At 28.1% G+C, this 20046-nt stretch overlaps 2 protein-coding genes across 3 annotated transcripts in view; both read left to right on the top strand.

Annotated features, from left to right (window-relative positions):
- LOC134837961 (zinc finger protein rotund) overlaps nucleotides 1–15925 on the top strand; it is a 42947-nt gene extending 27022 nt beyond the window's left edge. For both annotated transcript variants that reach the window (XM_063853360.1, XM_063853359.1), the window contains exons 2-6: nucleotides 38–355; nucleotides 2616–2699; nucleotides 2758–2800; nucleotides 2865–3112; nucleotides 14623–15925. In XM_063853360.1, coding sequence (XP_063709430.1) covers nucleotides 38–355; nucleotides 2616–2699; nucleotides 2758–2800; nucleotides 2865–3112; nucleotides 14623–15858 — 1929 coding nt within the window. In that variant the 3' untranslated portion in view covers nucleotides 15859–15925. The remainder of the gene's footprint in view (nucleotides 1–37; nucleotides 356–2615; nucleotides 2700–2757; nucleotides 2801–2864; nucleotides 3113–14622) is intronic.
- A 2589-nt stretch (nucleotides 15926–18514) lies between these two features.
- Nucleotides 18515–19676, top strand: LOC134838213 (tRNA-uridine aminocarboxypropyltransferase 2). Its single transcript, XM_063853691.1, has 2 exons — nucleotides 18515–18635; nucleotides 18694–19676. The coding sequence occupies exons 1-2, from the start codon at nucleotides 18553–18555 to the stop codon at nucleotides 19388–19390; spliced, it is 780 nt and encodes a 259-aa protein (XP_063709761.1). The 5' UTR covers nucleotides 18515–18552; the 3' UTR covers nucleotides 19391–19676.
- Nucleotides 19677–20046: the final 370 nt, after the last annotated feature.

Here is a 20046-nt window from a genome sequence, read left to right as displayed (position 1 = left end):
TTGAATTTTTTTAACGAAATTTCTCATTTTTTTGCAGAAATCTTATGCTTGGACAGGATCTGAGCAAGGCCAATTGAACAACAATAACAACTCGAGCACAAATAACAACAACAATAACACGAGTGAGGCGCAAAGTAACGCCAACAATCAGTCAAATAACGCCAACAGCAGCACCCCAAGTTCATCAACAACGACTTCGTCAAGCGGAATGCCGGTGCCAGGAGGGGTCCAAGGACAAAATCCTACACAGGGATTAGTCCATTGGATGAGCGCCGTCATGGCGGAACATATGACATCGAATTCGCATCACGATCCTGCCGTTGGAATGCACTACATGTGGAACGGAGCTGTCGATGTGAGTGTCATAAATGTATTTTTAATATTACAATTCACATAAAAAGAGGCGCAACTTCCATTTTTTCCGTACTTAAATTTTTTATAAGACATTAAAAAAGCTGTGAGGTGTTCTTTTTCCCTTTCCTCCTGTTCTATCGTCAAATACAGAAAAAAATACGTAAAATCCTCACACGGAGTATCGAATGTAATAAAAACTACGAATACAGAAAAAAAAAATAAAAAAATGCATTTATCTTCGACACGAGATGAAAAACTATAAAATGCAGCCTTTTTCTATCATGTCGAAGCAAAAAGCAGTAAAACGACGACTTACGAAGACGCAATGGATCATTAAAAGGGAGACGCCTTGTCCCATGTCAGTCATTCCAAACGAAAATATTTTGCTTTTATGTCTAGACTTTTTAGCGTTTTTTCGCAGAAATCTCCTGAAATTGCCAGCAGATAAATAAATAATAAATGCCTTTGTCGTGTTTGATGTGCAGCACATAAAAAAAAGTAACGCGCACGTTATCGACTGCATTGTCATTATATTTATTGCATCTTCAATAAAGGTTCGCTGGAGTGATAGGTATTTTTATATGGCGAACAAAAGGTGTGAATACTGGCATGATGTCATGTCATGTTATTGAAGTTCTCTGGAATTAGCTGAAAAATGAAAAGGGAATGAAAAAAAAATAAAAATTTTCTTGAGTTTTAATTTTTTTTAAGTTAAAAAAATTTTTTATTTTAAAAATTTTTTTAATTACTTTTTTTTGATATTTTTGGTCAAATCTAATATATTTCTATTTTTCTTTCAATTTGAGATAAAAAAAATTATTAAAAAATAAAAGTTTCAAAAATAAAATAATTAATTTAAAAATAATGAAAAAAAAATAAAAATTATATGTAAATAATTATTTTTACTAATTAAATAAAGTAAATTAATTAATTAATTTAATATTTTAAATTATTTTATTTTTTTTTATTATTTTTAATTAATTAAATAGTAAAATAATTAATTAAAAATTTTGCTCTAATTTAATTTTAAATATTATTATTTTTTTATTTTTTAAAAATTATTTTAATAATAATTTTAATAAATATTAGATTTTATTTATATTTTTAAAAATATTTATTTTTCTAAAAATATTTTATTTTTATGAAATCACGCAAAATTATTTAAAACTTCAAATATGTTCAAGTATAACAAAAAAAAATTGAAACAAATTTTCATATTAAATCATCTAAAACGAACAATTTTCTGATAAAATCTACAAAAGTAATAAAAATAACAAAACAAACGATGAATCGACAAAAAAAAGTTACATACAAAACTCGCTCACACCCTTGATAGTCTCAATACATCAACAAATGTGCAGGTCAGGGATAGTCTAAAGAACATCATTGCGTATTTCGATGACGACAACAAAACGAAAGAAGAAGTAAATAAGTCAGTAAACACATAAATAACAGATTCGTAGACGTTTTCTTGACTTGCAACAAAATTCAAAACAAGAAAAAGCAGAAAATTGTAAATATTTTTATCAATTTTTGTTTTTTTTAAAAAAAAAATGAAAAAAAAAATAAGTAGAAAACATTAAGCCTCTGACAAAACACAAAAGAAGAAGAGTTTTTCCTCCCCATAAAAATAATAATAATTTATATGCACAAGAGTCTTATCAAGGTTCCTTCCATGTAAGTAACTAAGTGCATTTTGTCATATGAGTGAATGTATGGTGTGCCTTGCACTCGATAAACACACAATAGAAAAAGTAAATAAATAGAAAAAAAATAACAACTGATTGAAAAATCAATACCGGCAGACAAGTTTTCTCGAAAATAGAGAAAAATCCTTGTTTATGAGCTTATTGCTATGAACTCTTACAGAAATCCACCCTTTTAAATCCATATTTTGATCCATTGAAAGGCTTTAAGGTCGTAAAATGCACCCAAATCCATAAAATTATCACGTTAGCCGTTGCCGATGATGAAAGACATTATCTGCAAGACATCCATCAAACCGTTGACTGCCGAAGAAGGGAAAATCCATCTCGAAGATTGATTGAAATGTGAAGAAAAAATCAATCATTTGCATTTTTATGTGTTAAAATCGAGTTTTTACACTTGATGATCGATTCTGAGAGCTTTGAAACCAGATTTGATGTTGAAATGTTCATTGCATACTTTAGGGCTTTGGTTAAAAATTTGATTTTAGTACGAAAGTTGCCTCAAAATATCAAAATTGATTAAATTTTAATGGGTTTTCTTGAAATTTGCAGCAATGTGGACAACACAAGGACATAGATTCCTATAATGGATGGCCCGCTCCCCGAAATCCGATGTCTATGAAGCAAGGATATGAGGTACTTTTCATTTTTCTGTGATTTTTTCCTGTTTTGTTGACATTTTCTTGTGTTTTAGGCTAAAATGAGTTCCATTGATCATCATGGTAACATGCAAAAAGGTAATTTTTGACCTAAAATTAAATAAAAATTATTAATTTTTAATGAATTTTGAATAAATTTCAGGTCTCATCGACGACGGTCACCATCTCGGACAGAGCCAAATGCCGTCAGCATCGATTTACGGTGCCGCCAATGCCCTACGATCGGTTTCATCGAGCAGCAATTCGCCGGGCGGCTTGCACCATCATCCGCACGGCGGGGCATCTGCCTTGCTTGTCGTCCCGCAGCCAATTAACGCATCAAAAATGCCCAACGGCATGCCTAATGGCACCGGAAGAAAGTATCAGTGCAAGATGTGTCCTCAGGTAGGTGTAAGTTAATTTCTTTGTGAATAATTTAACAAGGCATGCGATATTTTTTTTGCGTTTTTTTTTTGATATTCTATCCTGTTTATCTTGGTAATTAATTTATAAGGCGCTAATTGATGTGACGACAAATACCTGCAAAACGAAAAAAAAAAGTTAATTACAACCGGAAATGAGCTAAGAAACCTTCGAAAAAGGTCTCGGAAAATAATTAATGCGTGTGCAAACCAACAATTATCGTCGTTTATCGTCAAACACCGACAATAATTACTCTTGAATCGTCATTTTACGACAATTTAACCCGAATTTCACAGAGACACTTGTCATTAAGAGACAAAATGTCAACGCAGAAGCGCTTCTCAAGGTCGATTGCAGTCCAAAATTTCGGTGAAGGTCGACAATGTTGATACAATTACAATCATTATTACGAATTTTGCTGGTTTGTTCACGACAATTGTCTTGGATTCGGAGATAAAGATCTTCCTCCCATCATTAGTGACTTCATAAATGTAGTCTTGAACATTAAATCGTGTTAAATGATGATTTTTTGGCGTGATGTGGTGTTTATTTTGATGTTCAGTTCATTTAAAAACGATTAAAAGTTACCTCATTGTTTGTTGTGTGGGATGACATTTGACTTGTGATTCATAAAAGTTGAGATTTTTTACTTCTGTACTTTAGAATTATTCAAATTTGCTTAAAATTCTTGATTTTTTTACGAAAATTGTACTGAAAAAATAAAAAATTCTCAAAAATGTACTTTTTAAATTAAATTTTCAAAAATTACTTGAAAAATTTTCCAAAAATATTTTTTTTCGAGATTTTTGGTTTAAAAAAAATATTTTTCGTTCTAAATTTAAATTTTATAATTTTTGTAGCATATTTTTACTCAAATTTAGAAATAATATCAAAATATCTTTAAAAACTTCATAATTTTTAAATATTTTTAACCTTTTAGTAAAATATTTTCCTTCAAAAATGAGACTCAAAAATAATTTTCTTAATAATTTTTCTCAAAATTTAGCGAAAAATAACAAAAAACGTTGATATTGTCAATTTTTCATCTTAAACTCCGTTCGCAATTCGATCCCTCAACACTTGACCAACTCTCCCAAACAAAAATCTTCCATTTATTTGCACAACAATTCAAATGACATTCTTCTTTGACAGACATCAATACCTTTTTTCGCGCTCCTAGAATTTCGTGTGGGAGATTTTTGTCGCAAATCGAATGTGTTGTGTGACAATTCATTTAATTTTAATATTATTTCGATAAAAATGTACGGCAACCTTGAACATTCAATCATGCGAATAGTTTTGAAATGCCTACAATCGTGTAAGAATAGAATTTTTAACAAATGTCGATCGAAAATGGTAAAGAACACTTACAATCTGTACACAAAAGACTTGTTCGACAAATGATTTAAATATCATTTTAAAAGTGAAACACGATTTTTTATTCCGGGACAATTGTCTGAAGTATTCTTCTTGCGGGTACTTGAGTGCGGTGATTTGAATAAATTTGCTTGTTAGTTATTTGATCTGTTCTAAAAAAAGAATTCATTAATTATTAATTGTTATGTAACAAAAAAAAATTGAAATTCTTACCATTCAGATCCGAATGAATATTTTGACACTACTGAACTAATTTTGATCGATTATGAGATGACTCAACGATTTTTTTTTTATTTTTTATAAATATCTGCCGTAATGAGTGCTTCGTTAGATGCAATAAATGGTCAACTTCTGTTTTTGCTGCAAAAAAAAAAAAATAAAAAAATTATTGTTTAAGGTGAAAAGTTACTTTTCATTAATATTTATATTGTAAGTTTTTCAAAAATTTATATTTTATAAAAAAATAAAAGAAAAAAATAATATTTAGTAGGTATTAAAAAAAAATAATTAAAATATTAAATACATATAAAAATATTATTTAAAAAAAATAAAGTAATCAAAAAAAAAATTAATTTTTGTTTATTTTAAATTTAAAAAATTTGCAGGAAAAATTATTTTCATATGAATTTTTTGAAATTTTTACTAAAAAAAAAAAATTAAGAAATATTTCTTTAATTTTTACGTAAATACATTCTCAAACGTCTAAAAATGTTTAACATCTTTAATTTCTAAAAAAAATAATTGATATTGATCCTTTCTCCGTATTTTTTTTTGCAGACATTTGACAAACAAATTACTTTTTGTCTCATTCTTTGGTCATTTCTTAAATTTTAATTTTCTCTGAAATCATAAAAATAATTTTTCTTATTAAAGCTTGAAAATTTCTTGAAAAATATTAATTATATCAAAATATTCATGAATTTTAAGCAGAAAAACATTGAAATTAAATATTAAAAAAAGCAAAAAATAGGAAGACACGCGAAACAAAAAAAAATAATTAAAGTCAAGGTCGTCTCTTCTCACAAAAAAAAATAAATAAATAAAATAAAAAAAGCGCGTGAAGACGTCAAGTCACGTTAATTCCCGAATAATTGATTTTCTGCCCAAATTTGTGTCGTTTTTGTTCATTTTAATAAAAACCAAGAAAAAAACTTTGACCACTTTAAATAACAATTAAAGAATCTTTATTTATTAAAGATCACGTAACTTCTTCATATTTCAATTTTGAATGTCGGAGACTTGAATAAATCACGTACCTCTTACGTTAAATGCGAAGTTTTAAATTAACCTTCGACCTCATGAGATGATTATGCTAATTAACTCAAAAGAAATAAAATCTCCCTTTTTAGTTTTATTATTTTTGTCCTGAAAGATAATCCTTTTTATATCTATTATCCTGAAATTCTGACACTGAACTACCGGTCAAACAAGCAAAGTTTCGTGAGATTTTACTCCTTTATTCCCGCTCGACAACACGCTGAATGCACATACGCATCGTGTGTGATGGAAATAAAAAAGTATGCAACTTCCCCTCGATTTTTGCATTTTTTTCCAATCCACATTTCTGTACGTTACTGTGTACTTAATTCGAATTTTTTTCTCGTACTCGTAATTTTTATCCTATTTTTTTTTGTTTTTCCACGGACAGTAACGAGCATGGACAGAACGTATAGCGAATGCGTTTGTGTTTGTACGGAAAATTTAAAAATGTGTTTGTGAGAGGAAAAAATTCCGTCGTACGAGTGAGTGTACATTCGTTGCTATTGAAAATAGGTGTCTAGAAAAAATTACCACCCTCTTGTTTGATTCATTTTTTTTCGTGTTCTTCTTGTTGCTTTTATTTTATCTCCGATAAAATGAGCTAGACGAAGCACTGATCATACAAATTTCAGCAGAAATTTAATTTTTATTAAAATTTTGATTTTTTTTTTAATTTGGCAAGATTTTATCATTTTATTGAAAATAAATATTATTTATTTAAAATTATTTTTAAATTATTTATTTTTTTTATTTATTTAAAAAAATATTTAAATTTGAGTAAAAAAATAAATTTTATTTTTTAACTAAATTAATTTTAATTTAAGAAGTTTTTTATTTTTAATTATTAAATTTATTTAATTATTATTTTTTTTTTTATTAATTTAAATAATAATTTTTATTAAATTAATTAATTAAATTTTATTAATTTTAAATATTTTTTTCTTTTTATTTAAAATTCAATAATTTATAAATTAGATAAAAATTGATTAAAAATAAAAAAAAATAATGAAATAAAAATTAATTTAAAATTTCGTTAAAATTAAAAATAAAATAAAATTTGTACTTACTTTTTTTATTTTATTTATTTATTTTTTTTTTTTTTTGTTAAATAATTTTTAATCAATCTATTTAATTCTAACTTCCATTTTATTATTTTTTTTTTTTTGATATTTGTAATAATATTCATAAAATAATTTTAAAACTTCAAAGTAATAAAATATATTTTATGAAAATATTTTTAAATAATTATTTAATTTGATTCAAGAATAGTTAAAAAAAATATTGTAAAAAACTTACACAAAAATAAAAATTTCTTACTAAAAATTTTTTATGTCAAGGTTTTTTTTTTAAATAAATTCACAATTTTTTATTCAAAAAATTAAGAAAATATTAACAAAAATTAAAATTAAATTAAATTTTATAAATAAAAAAAAATCAAATGACGACAATCCATCTCCCCATCCTGATTTAATCAGACATTTTTTAACAAACTTTTTTAAAACATTTTTTTCAACCCCTTTTTAAATTCTTTTTTATTTTATTTTTCGACCAATCTCCCGTCCTCCTTCCAACTCTTTCCACAAGTTCGCAACACTCATGCAAACCGACACGCACCCGAACATTTTTCCCGAAAAAAAGGCTCAACGAAAAAAAAAATAAAAACAAAAAAAAAAATAGAAAAACACAACTATAACGTGTTATGTTCCACTCATAATGGAATGCAATACAAACAATGTGCCGGGCGCTATTTAAAAAAGTACATTTCATTACACACACACACACACACACGAGCGCACTTTGTGTAGGAGTCATGCGGGAAAACCCCATCGTGTGTGTGTGTCGTACTTATTTTTCTTGATTTTTATTTTTCATTTTCTTCCCGTATTTTTTTCCCCGTAGCGAGTGTCGATTCGTGCTGCCGCGTTTCGTGCGTTAATGAAATGCGCTGCTCTCTGTTTTGCTCATTTAAATTATCATTTAATATCACTTTCATTCATGGATCGTGTGTCGCTGTACGCGAATGGGGAGTGAAAAAAATCCCGAAAAAATGCACGTCTCGTACGCTAATAAATGAGATGTTAAAAAAATGTTCATGTACAATTTTTTTTTGCCGTTCGACGGGGAATGGGATGCATTCTCGTATGGCAGCAACGACAACGGGATTCATACGTGATGAGGGATAAGTTGTTATAATTCTTTTTTTTTAGCGCCACACTACGAGGATTTTTTAAATGAGTGTACGGAAAATGGCAATAATATAAATGATGAGGAATCTATAGAGAGCTGGCTTGTGTTTTAACGCTAAAGTAGACACTACGAGTGAGTGAAGTGGCATCGGCACGAAGTACACCGAAAAAAAATTTGTATAAAAACTGGAAAAAAATTACTCTTTCATGTTTTTTTTTTGTTGTTCGTCGTCATCGTCGTCGTCGTCGTGGCCGTGTAGATGAAGCTACTTGACTAGCACGCCGCTTGCTGTACGAATAGTAATGATACCCACTCACTCACACAGAGGAGAACGCGCGAACAAACAGCTCACATAGCAGCAGCACGTGTGTTGTGCCCCATTCTTCTTGTTATTGCTGTAAATTTTTAGATAGACTTTTTATTTCATGAAACACTTTTTTTTAAATCAGTCGAATTTTTACATTCTAATGAGCAACATTGAAAAATTATTCATTATTTTCGGTGTGTGTTTGTCCATTAATTCAATCATCCCCTGAACAGACGCGCTTGCCTTGCCCGTATATGCCGCGCAAGTAGCAACAACTAGTAGTGCGAAAAAAAATTCGTTTGTTACCGAGAACAGGATCCCAAAACTAACGTGTGATCAAACAACACAAAAAAAAGTGCAATTCGAGACTGCCACATTTTTTTGTCGTCATCGTTGATATTTGCACGGCACAAAGTTGAATTAATAAAAAAATAAAATATATACAAAAAAGTTTGATTTGGTGAACCTGAAAAAAAAACTATTAAAATTTGTGAAAAAAAGTGAAAAACAATTCAAATAAAAATATTGTTATTCTCACCCTTTTTTTGAGTGTCATAAAAACTACCTATAATAAAATAGATACAAGTGCAATATTGACATTCAGCTCCGTTAACTAAGTGTAGAATAGTTCAAAGGCGAAAGGTAGTCAGACATAGGGTGAACAGAAGAACTTATTGAAATAAATAATTTTTGCTGAGGTTCTGAAAAAAAAAAAATAATAAAAATTAATAAAATTTTTTAATTAAAAAAAATCGAAAAAATACAAAAAAATCATGTTTAAATAAACATTAAGTGACAAATTTTAAAAAATAAAATTTTTTTTTTAAAAATGCTTAAAATATTTAAATAAAAAATTAAAAGAAACTCGCAAAATTTTTAAAATAATTTCAAAAGTTATTTAAATTTTAAAAATAAAAAAATTTCTCAAACTTTTAAAATTTACTAAAAATTTGGCTTAAATTGTCAAATTAATGAATAATTGCTCAAAATTTTTTTATTTATTTTAATGAACAAATCGAGAAAAAATAATAAATAAATTAAAATTTAAAAAAAATAATTCACAATTTTTTTTTAGATAAAAAAATCTCTACAAAATATTCAAAAGTTTTTTATTTAAAAATTAAAAAAAATTAAAAGACTTAAAAAAATATTTTTTTTTTTTAAAATTAAAGCTTTTTTAAAAAAAAAGCAATTAAAAATTTGGGACAAAAATCTTTTTTCGAGTGATAGAAGAATATCAAGCAACTAATAAAAATAAAAACTAAAATATTTTTTAATATAAACTTAAAGCAATTCGTGAGACAAAGTAGCTTAAATACCAAAAAATTTTATAAAAATTAAAAAAAAATTCAAAAACTTCATCCTAAAAGACAAAAATTATCATCTTCTGTATTAAAATCCATCAAAATTCAATAAAAAAAAACACTCAAAAATACTTTTTGGACCAAAAAATATTAAGAAGTTGATCAAAAGATATTTTTCTGAAGAAACTCACCCTATAATACTGCTGCATAGAGAAAAAACTGCGGTGTCCTGTTTATAAATATGCACATTCAGGTTCAGGTTCAAACAAAAATGAAAAATATGCGAAGTTGATGGCGGTAAGCTCGCAGGAGAAAAAAAGTGATTTTTGTTTGTTTTTACCCAATAAAATGTGCACACCTACAACGAATACACAAAAGTGCGGATCAAAAATTTATTTGCATTCATTGAATGAATGACTGAACTCAAACTCACTGAAAAAAATTAAAATAAAAAAATCATACAACAATAAAATATAAAAAAAAAATAGAACAAATAACTATTTTTTTGTGCATTGTGCTTTCGTGTCGATTCGATATTGGTAAATTTGCACCAGAAATCACTTATTGACAAGTGATTGAATGAAAAAAAAAAGTGTCAATTTTTATGTAATAAATAAAAAATCGTGAGAAAAATGATGGAAAGTCGCATAATTGAATATCCGCGTCCCGGAGGAGGCTTAGACTACCACAGTAGCCCCTTAATTGGTGAGATACCGACAAGTGACTATTCGTATTATCGCTCCATTGACCAGCTACGGACGACAATAAATGAGCGCGATGTCCTTCAGACAATTGCCACTTCAAGTCCCTTGCAAAGCGGCGGGCATGCAGCGAGCACAACCGATCTGCGGGCCATTGAATTCAACCATAAATCATTCATGAGTAACTCGGAACGCAACAACGGCGAAATGCACCATCAGCTCCAACATCAGCACCATCATGCCCATGAAAATCAATCAAATAAGCACCAGCAACATCACGGCAGCAGCAACGGCAATAATCATAATCTGATGGATGATCGAGCAAACAACAATGTACATGGCATGACGTCGACGCAGCCCGAAATAAAAACAAAAAGTTATCGAAAAAATCGCAAACATAATCGCACTGCGACTGCCAATAATTCATACAATAATAATATATCATCGTCCTCCTCCTCGTCCGTGTCTTTGTTACACCAACAACAAACAAATAATTATCATCAGACGCAGCAGCAGCAGCATCAACCTTATCAACAATTACAGCAGCAGCAGCATCAAAGCACGGACCAACTATCGCCGCAGCATCCGCCATCAGAGACATCGGATGAACTGATTGCCGGACCAACTACTGGTCAAACGAAAGACATGAAGGTAGGACGTCGTCTTCGTTGAACTGCAAAAAAAAATTATATGCGTAAAGTTTTTAATTATCGTCCCCTTCAACAGTTAAAATGAGATTTTTTCACTGTACGCTTTGTAGATTTTTTTTTTAGTAAAACACATAATATGCGCCCTTCTTCCCTAGTTTGTTCGTCGTTCGTGCCTCATTCCACGAAACGAAAAAAAAAATGTATGAAGCTGTGTGAGTGTATATTTTTTTTCATTTATTATTATATTATATAGAGAAACATTTTAAAAATGTATAAAAATTATACTCCTTTAAAAATGGGGTTATTGTCCTTTGTAATGAAAGTTTTGAGTGAAATCACTTAAAATTCGTTTCTTTTAACAAGGAGATGAAGGAAAAGGAGTAAAAACAAAAAAAAACTTTGGTTAAAAGGCTTTTGATGTCATTGTTTTGGGCACGAAAAAGCACCTGAAGCTGTAATTGTGTGACTAATTGCTCAGAATTTTGATAAGTAGCTAATTTTTTGTGAATTGGATGCAATTTTTTAAGAAAAATGTGAGTGTTTTCTGTTTTTTAGTGTTTAACGTGTGAGAGAATTAAAATATTTTTAAAGAAAATTTTTTTTTGATTTGTTTTCGGTTCTTGAATGTGACAAAAAGCACCAATGTCAAAGAAAATTTATTTTTAATCTAAAAAAAATTTTTTTGTTCATAATTTTTATTTTTAAAATTTATTTTGTGAATTTATTTAAGTTTTAAATGCAAAATTGTATTTTTGAAAATAAATATTTAAAATACATTTTTAATATTTTTTTGATATTTTTTAATATTTTTAATATTTTTAATATTTTTTTAACATTTTTAAATATTTTAAAATATTTTTAATTTTTATATTTTTTTAGCTGTTTCTTTGATAGAAAGCTATAAAATGTCATTTATAGCTATTTTTAAAGCAACTCATGTCCAATAAAATCGTAATTTTTTGATTTTGAGACGCATTTATTGCAATTTGAGAGTGAATTTGACATTTAAACAGCATTAAATGACGTCAAAAGTGACTTAAATAATTTTTTTGCACTTTAATGATAAGTTTTCTGCCAATTTTTTTTCAATGACAGACCAAATTTACCAATTTTGACCATTTCCATTACTTTTTTTGAGTAAAATTTTGACATTTGCACTCAGAGTCAATCAAACCCCGTCAAATATGTTCATTTTCCTCCAAATTACGATGGAAAAACATGAGCCTTCTAAGAAAAAAATAAAAAAAAAAACGTTGGCGCCTTCTTAGTTACGTATGTTTGTCTTACTTTGTTAGCATTTCTGTAGGTACATAGCCTGTCCTTCAAAGAACTTCTCAAATAACATCTTCTGTCGGTTGTTGTTAGTATCCAAAAAAATTTTTATGCACAAAAAAAATCTGTAAAAAAATAAGAGAATGAGTGGGTTCATTGAAATCGTCTTAATTAATTTATTGATTATTTTTCCAATTTTCCCTTTTCCTTCCTTCCCATCGTGCTTCTTCAAACAAAAAAAAAACACGACATGACGACGATACTTCACGATCGGACCAATAGAATAGAAATTTCACCCCTTTGGTTTTTTTCACATTTTTTTTTTTCGACGCATTAAATAAAACTTTTCTATTCAAATTTTTTGTTTTAATTCTTTTTCTTCGAACAATCATTCCAACTCTTCTTTTCTCTCCCGAAACACATATACATTGTTTGTTGCATACACGCACAAATTTTTGCCCACAAAACAGACGCACAAACCGACAATGTTTAAATATATGCAAGGAAATGATTTTTTTTATTTTTGAACAAAAAATGCTGACAGTTTTGTAGAATATGCTTTTTATACTATATTGTTTTTGTCAAAATATATATTTTTTGTGCTATTTAAAAAAAATAATTTTCATGCAAAAACAATATATCCTGTCATAACTTTAATTTTAAAAAATTTTTTTATAATTTTTTTTTAATTTTTTTTTTAAAAAATTTTAAATAAAGTAAATTTTAAATATATTTGTTATTTTGAAAATTTTAGTATAATTTTATTAATATTATTCTTTTTATTTTTGTTTAATTTTTAATTTAATTTAATTTTTAATATTTTTTTTTTAATATTTAAAAAAAGATTTTAAAAATTTATTTAAATTAAATTTAAATTTTCGTTTAATTTATTAAATTATTTAAATTTAATAAATTTTTTAATTTTTTTTTTTTTTTTTTTAATTTTTTTCAATACTTTTTTTCAGATTGTTATTTATTTTTAGATTTTTTTTTTCAAAATTAATTAAAATCTTTTATTTAAATTATTTTTTTTTTTTGAAAATTTTTTATTTTCAAAATAATTTTTCTCATCAAAAATAAATTGTAGTTGAATACAAAAAAAAAATATAGAAAAATTTATAAAATAAAAATATTTTTGTAAAAAATATATAAAATATAATTAAAACATATCCTATAACCAAATTTTCTTGCTAATTCTATATAAACTTTTTTTTTGTTTTTAGCTTTCACACTTTGATTTGCTCTTTTTTTTTTTTTTTTTTGTTATTTTAGTTGTTCATAATGTCGTATGAGTGACAATTGGAAATAAATAGTTGCAGTAACAAACAAGCATTGAAATCTCTCTCCATCTGACGAATTTGTGTGTTTGACAGACAGATGAGACAATCGAATACCTAAAAAAAAATGCTTAATGGGAAATTATTAATGAGATAAAAGGAAAGAACGAAAGAAAGGGTGCGACTGTCGAGCAATTTCTCTATCATTAGAAACAAAAAAGGGGGAAATGAATAAATTTGTATCAAAAAAAAAGTATTGTTCGAGATTTTTTTTTTCATGCTTTCCTCCCGATTCTGTGTTTGGACACATGATTGGCTGACATTCGTCTCGCATGCACTCGCAACTCCGATGAAAACGATTGTTTTGTATTTATTTTCATTAAAAATGTATAATTTTCGGTTATATGTACATTTTTTTTCATTTATTTTCTTTTAATTTAATAAAAAAAATGTTTTAGAGCTACTACGTTTAACTTTTGTGTCTAGCTGTTCAGCAGGCGCGCTAAAAATTCTATTTGGCTAGAAGGCTTAAATTTTTTTTCCGCTACATTGTTATTTTTTTATCTTTATGCTCGTATTCTCTTAATAATTAATAAGTTTTTTTTTTAATTTACGTTCATCACGGATACTGTTTTAATAATTTTTTTGTGAAAAATGAGCATTAGGTTGAGACACAAGTTAATATTTTTACAATTTTTTAACGAAAAAAAAGTTTTTTTTACAAACAAAAAATTAATTTTGTTTATTTTTTCGGTACTTTGTCGTCCTACCTATCTCTAACAAGCGTCTCTTTCCGATATAATCCTTTCACATTTTTATAAAAATAGCTACACTTTGCTACAAAATTTTTATGACGAACCCGATGAGTGAGTGCGAGTATAAATTTTCTACCCTGAAATAAATTTTTAATGAGAAATTTATTAAAATTTAATTTATTTGATCGCCATGACGAGTTAAAAGTTTTTTTTTCTGCATCAGAAACATACCACGATAACGACGTAGGTTCGATATTAATTGAATGAATTTTTTTCCTCCTTCGTTTTTGTGCTATAAATAAATATTTGATACTTTTTTTTTGCTTCTGCGAAAAATTTAATTTTCATTTTTTTAAATTTTTTTATGAAATTTTTGTCTAATTTTATTTTTTTTTTCTTTAATTTCAGATCTTTACATCAAAAGCTGACTTACAGCTGCACACTCAAGTGCATATGCGTGAAGCTAAACCATATAAATGTTCCCAATGTTCAAAGGCATTCGCCAATTCGAGCTACTTGTCGCAGCACACACGCATCCATTTGGGCATCAAGCCGTACCGCTGCGAGATTTGTCAGCGAAAATTCACGCAATTGTCGCATCTGCAGCAGCACATTCGCACGCATACGGGCGACAAGCCCTACAAATGTCGTCATCCGGGATGTCAAAAGGCATTTTCGCAACTCTCGAATTTGCAATCGCATTCGCGATGTCACCAAACGGACAAACCCTACAAATGCAATTCGTGCTACAAATGTTTCTCCGACGAGCCTTCGTTGCTCGAACACATCCCAAAACACAAGGAATCGAAGCACTTGAAGACGCACATTTGTCAATATTGCGGAAAATCCTACACGCAAGAGACGTATTTGACGAAACACATGCAAAAACATGCCGAACGCACGGATAAGAGACCACCGATTTCGAGTTTACCGGCACCGGCAGCGTCTTCGGGCTCGACAAAAGGCTCAAATTTGACGTTAAATACGCCCGCGATACCGGCAATGACGGGCGATCATCCGTACTGGCCCAAAGTGAGTCCCGATTCGGCGGCAAATCTCACGGAAATCATCCAGCATCAGCAACCGCAGTCGCACGAGTTCCCAAATCACTCGAATCAGCAGCAAAACGGACATCCCGATATCTCGCAAAATCAACAACAGCAGCAGCAGCAACAACAACAACAACATCATCGAAGTAACAGCACGCAAAATAGCATGGTAGATTCGCATCATCGCGGCGACGACGTCGAAGATCTGGCAATGTCGGCACGCCAAAACAGCAATAGTCACATGAATAACAACAACGGGCAACTACCGCCCTCCTCGACGCCCATGTCGATCGCTTCAAACTACGACAGCACACCAAAATCCACGTCGAATTCCGCATTCACGCCAATTAACTCGATGCCGCCGCATCTCAACAGCTTAGGACACCATCATCAACTGGCACAACGACCGTATTTGTATGACGCCATCAGTTTCCCGAGCAACAAAAATGTCACCCAAAATACCGGAAACAGTTTTCCCAATCAACTGATCTCGTTGCATCAAATTAGGAATTATGCGCATCAACCGAGCGGCTTGATGTCGGGCGAGCATTTGCTGAGCGGCGTCACTGTGGGCCCCGGGAAAGACAAGGGATAATTAAATGAGTATTCGTGTTCGTAAATCCGGCGACACGAAAGAGAAACCTTTTAACACTCACTTTTAAGCCCACACAGCTTTTTATTTTAAATTTATTTATTAAAAGGATGTCCGAACTTCATATAATTGAATCAGAAAAATACAACAGAAAAAACATACATAATGTACTTAAAAATAAATAATGCATGTGATGATCATTATTATACTACCTACATATACCTATATGAGGGAAACAAAAAAAAAAGCACCATCATCTCCATTAAAAATGTTAGTAAATTAAATGAACGTGAAAAAAGGAAAGTTAAAACGAAAAACTATTGTGCACTTTACAGTTTTTCAACAAGTCCGAACATTAATTGCAAAGGATTGAAGGATTAGCAAAGTACTTCTAACTTGATAATGAACAAAAAAAAATACATTTTAATTTAATGTGAAATTAATTATATTTACATATATAACTTCATCCACATATGTGTATGTATATGTAGTGCAAACTAAATTAAAAATGATAATAATGAAGATAAAAAAGTGAAAAAAGTTTTAATTAATATAGTCGTGTATATGAGAGGTATGCGGATTAATGTTTTATTATTATTATAATGAATGATCATATACTACTGAAAAAAAAACATTCATATACACACACACATTTATATATGATGAAATAAATATTAAACATAATATTATAAAATTTAGTCTAAAATTGAATGTAATAAACTTAAAAATTAAATAATAATAGAAAAAAATGTAAATGTATAACAATTATACTAAATAATATAACATTATAATATATTGTAACATTAAAATTTATAAAAAAAATATTAAATTAAGAAGGATATTAAAATATCGGAAACAGGTTACTTTAAAACAATAATTAATTATTATTATTATTTTATCACATAGTACTTGCAATATTATAAATAAAATAATATTTTTTTTTTATTTTAGGTTTCTTTTGTTATATAATAATGTTTAATATATATGTTTAATGTTGCATTTTAAAAAATAATATCATTAATTTTAATAATATAAAATAAATACTGTTACTTATTATTATTATTAATTATTATTAAAATTAGACAAAAATAAACATAATTGCAATACACTTTTATTATTTTTATTTTTTTTACACAATAAATCACACCCACCTATTTTTTACTTAATTTAAAAAAACAACAAAAAATCGAAAGAATTTTAAAAAATGTATACTAAAAGCCTCCAAAAGCCTAATTAGAGCCTAAAAATTAAGCCTAATAATATTTTTTTCAGATTTATTTTTTACCTTTCCAAAAAGGTATGAAAACCTTTTTATTCTAAGTTTTTCTTGCTCACTATTAAAATTAGACAAAAATAAAATTACATATTTTTTTTATTCACCACCTTAATACTATTAACAAGTTTTTTTTTATTTTTAAATTTTCTTGCTCACTATAAATTATATATTATTAATAATATTAATTTAAAATGAAAAATATACATAATTGTAAACTGTGATAAACGTTTTAGATGAATAACATTCAAAGAACTTTCCAAAAGCAAGGCGCGAACCCTTTTTTCTTGTGTTTTTTAAATGTTTTTAATAATTTTAGCTTGTTTTTTGTTTCTGAGCTTTTTAACAGCAATTTGTAAGTATAATAATATTAAATTAGAATAACTCTATAAAAAACTTGTAAATGTATACTTTCAACTATAACATAAGTCACTATTAATTAATTTTAATTAAATAAATAAAAAAAAAACAGTTCCATACAGAAAAAAATATATTTTTGGCAAAAAAAGCACAAATACAATAATCCAGGAATTATTAATAAAACAAAAATATATGATATAAAATATTTACTATAATAAAAAAAAATACAGAAGAAAAAACCATCCTAACAACGAACAATAGAACCAAAATTTTTTATATACAGCAATGTGATACAAATATATGCAAAAAAAATCTACAATAGAGAAACATTTTATTAAAAAAAATATATATATATGATAAAAATTATTATTATTATTATATAAAACATATTAACTGTGTACATTTTTAACATACTAATTTTTAATGTTAATGTTTAGAAAAGGAAAAATACAATTTTCTGTTGAAAACTAAACTAACTATCTAAATGTGTCTCCATTTTTTAAGAAAATTTCAAAAAAATAGCAACTTTTTGAATGAATGTACATTGTTCCCTAATAAAAAAAACGAGTAATTTTAAATGTATATTGAACGGAGGACGAAGAAATTTTCATAAAAATTTTATCAATTATTATAAAGTGTAAAAGAAAATGAAAAGAAAAAAAGTTAGAAGAAAATTAGAAATTAATTTTAAGGAAATCTGTCTGTAACACAAAAAAAAACATTCAAAATAAATATTCCTGATTGTAATTAAACCTAATGATTTATGGAAAATAAATAAAAACATCCTTAAATTAAGTGTATGAAGAAAATTTTACGATTTTTCATTAATTTTTAATTTTTTTCTTTACAAAATACCGGTCGTTCTATCTTAAGAAATCGCCTTTTATGCTAATTCAATCAAATTATTAATTTCCGGTACAGCGCCCTCAATTTCTAGTTTACCGCCGGAAGTTTGAATTAGAATGAAGGCGAATTTCTGTGTCATGTCCAAATCATGCATCGTTCATTTACTCAATTTCAAAGAAACTTCATTTCATGTGGTTTTCCAGAGGATTTCAGTAAATATGGAAGAATCTGAGGCATGGAGCGATTTGTGCGGTCTCGAGCCAGAAAAATCTGAAAAACGTAAATTGTGTCTTCAATGCGAGTAAGTTTCATATAAAATTACCAATTTTTCATTTTTTAAAGAAAATTTCAATTTTTAGACGTCCCTTGAATGCCTGTTGGTGCTCTGCCTTGCCGAAAGTTCCTTTGACGCCCCGCAACCGCATCGTCTTGCTCCAACATCCGGCAGAGGAGAAACGTTGCCTGCGAACCGCTCCCATGCTCAAACTCGGACTCGCCGAAGGAAAATGTCTCATCTACAAAGGAAAACGTTTTCTCGACTGGAAAATTGACGACGAACTCAAGGAGATTTTCGAATCGGAAAATTCACTTTTGCTCTATCCGAGTCGCGATTCCATCGACATTGCGAACATTCCAAAGGACAAAGGCCCCTACAACATATTGATTCTCGATGGCACATGGCAACAGGCAAAAGCAATTTACAGTAACAATCCGCAACTACACAAATTGCAGCCAATCAAGTTGATTCCACGCGGAAATAGTAGTTACATTATTCGAACGCAACCACACGAAAAGTGTCTCTCGACGTTCGAAAGTGCCATTGAAGCGTTGGCAATTCTCGAAGACAACGAGCAATATCGCGAGGATCTCGTCAAGCCACTAAATCACTTGTGTCAGGTGCAGTTGGAGAATGGCGCGGTGCCGCATCAGTCTAAAGTCGAGAGAATCAAGAAAAATGAATATCCGAAGGCAATTGGGAAAAAAATGAATAAATTATTGAGACGAGCGGCAGAACATGTCACAGACAATATATCGACGGGACACGATGAAAGATGATAAATTTTAAGAAAAATTAAAAAATGACAAATATTGCAAATTTAAGGTTAAGAACAGCTCAATAGTACTTACAAAAAAAAAATAATATTTAAAAATATTTACCGCAAATGACCAAAATGTGATCGAAAATCGCGATAATGTAAGAAAAAGTGCATTATAAATAATATTAATAATAATATTACACTTGAAATGTAATTAAAAATGATGTTTACCTTAAATGTACATTAGAAAAATGTATAAATGTTAAATATTAACTCCAATAAAAATTATAATAAAATTCCTTCAAAGTAAAATCCTTGTTTAAAAATTAAAATAAATAATAAAAAACACGTTATACTGTTTTATTTTTCTTTATTTATAATAATAATAATTTATAATCATATATATTTTAACATATCATTTTACATAATGTTATATATTTTTAATCATTACAATTATATATATATGTATATAAAGAATGACACTGAATATATTATGTATAATTGGTATTCAGCGTTTCATTCTATTATATATTTAATATATTCAAGTTTGAGATCATTTGAAATTTTTCAATCATTTTATATTCACATATTAATGATTTTTTGTAGTTTTAATATACTTTATTATATAATAATACATTTTTTTTTATAAATTAATATGATTAATATTTTAGAAGT

This window comes from Culicoides brevitarsis, chromosome 1 (genome assembly GCF_036172545.1).
Source record: "Culicoides brevitarsis isolate CSIRO-B50_1 chromosome 1, AGI_CSIRO_Cbre_v1, whole genome shotgun sequence".
NCBI classification, from domain to species: Eukaryota; Metazoa; Arthropoda; class Insecta; order Diptera; family Ceratopogonidae; genus Culicoides; species Culicoides brevitarsis.
The sequence above is the reverse complement of the archived record's forward strand: the minus strand, read 5'-3'. Positions and strand labels throughout refer to the sequence as shown.

Excerpts from the sequence above, each read along its gene's own strand:
- LOC134838213 (XM_063853691.1), top strand. The coding sequence starts at position 18,553 with ATGGAAGAATCTGAGGCATGGAGCGATTTGTGCGGTCTCGAGCCAGAA. Across the intron at positions 18,636-18,693 it reads AAATTGTGTCTTCAATGCGA|ACGTCCCTTGAATGCCTGTT; the intron begins GTAAGTTTCATA and ends TTCAATTTTTAG.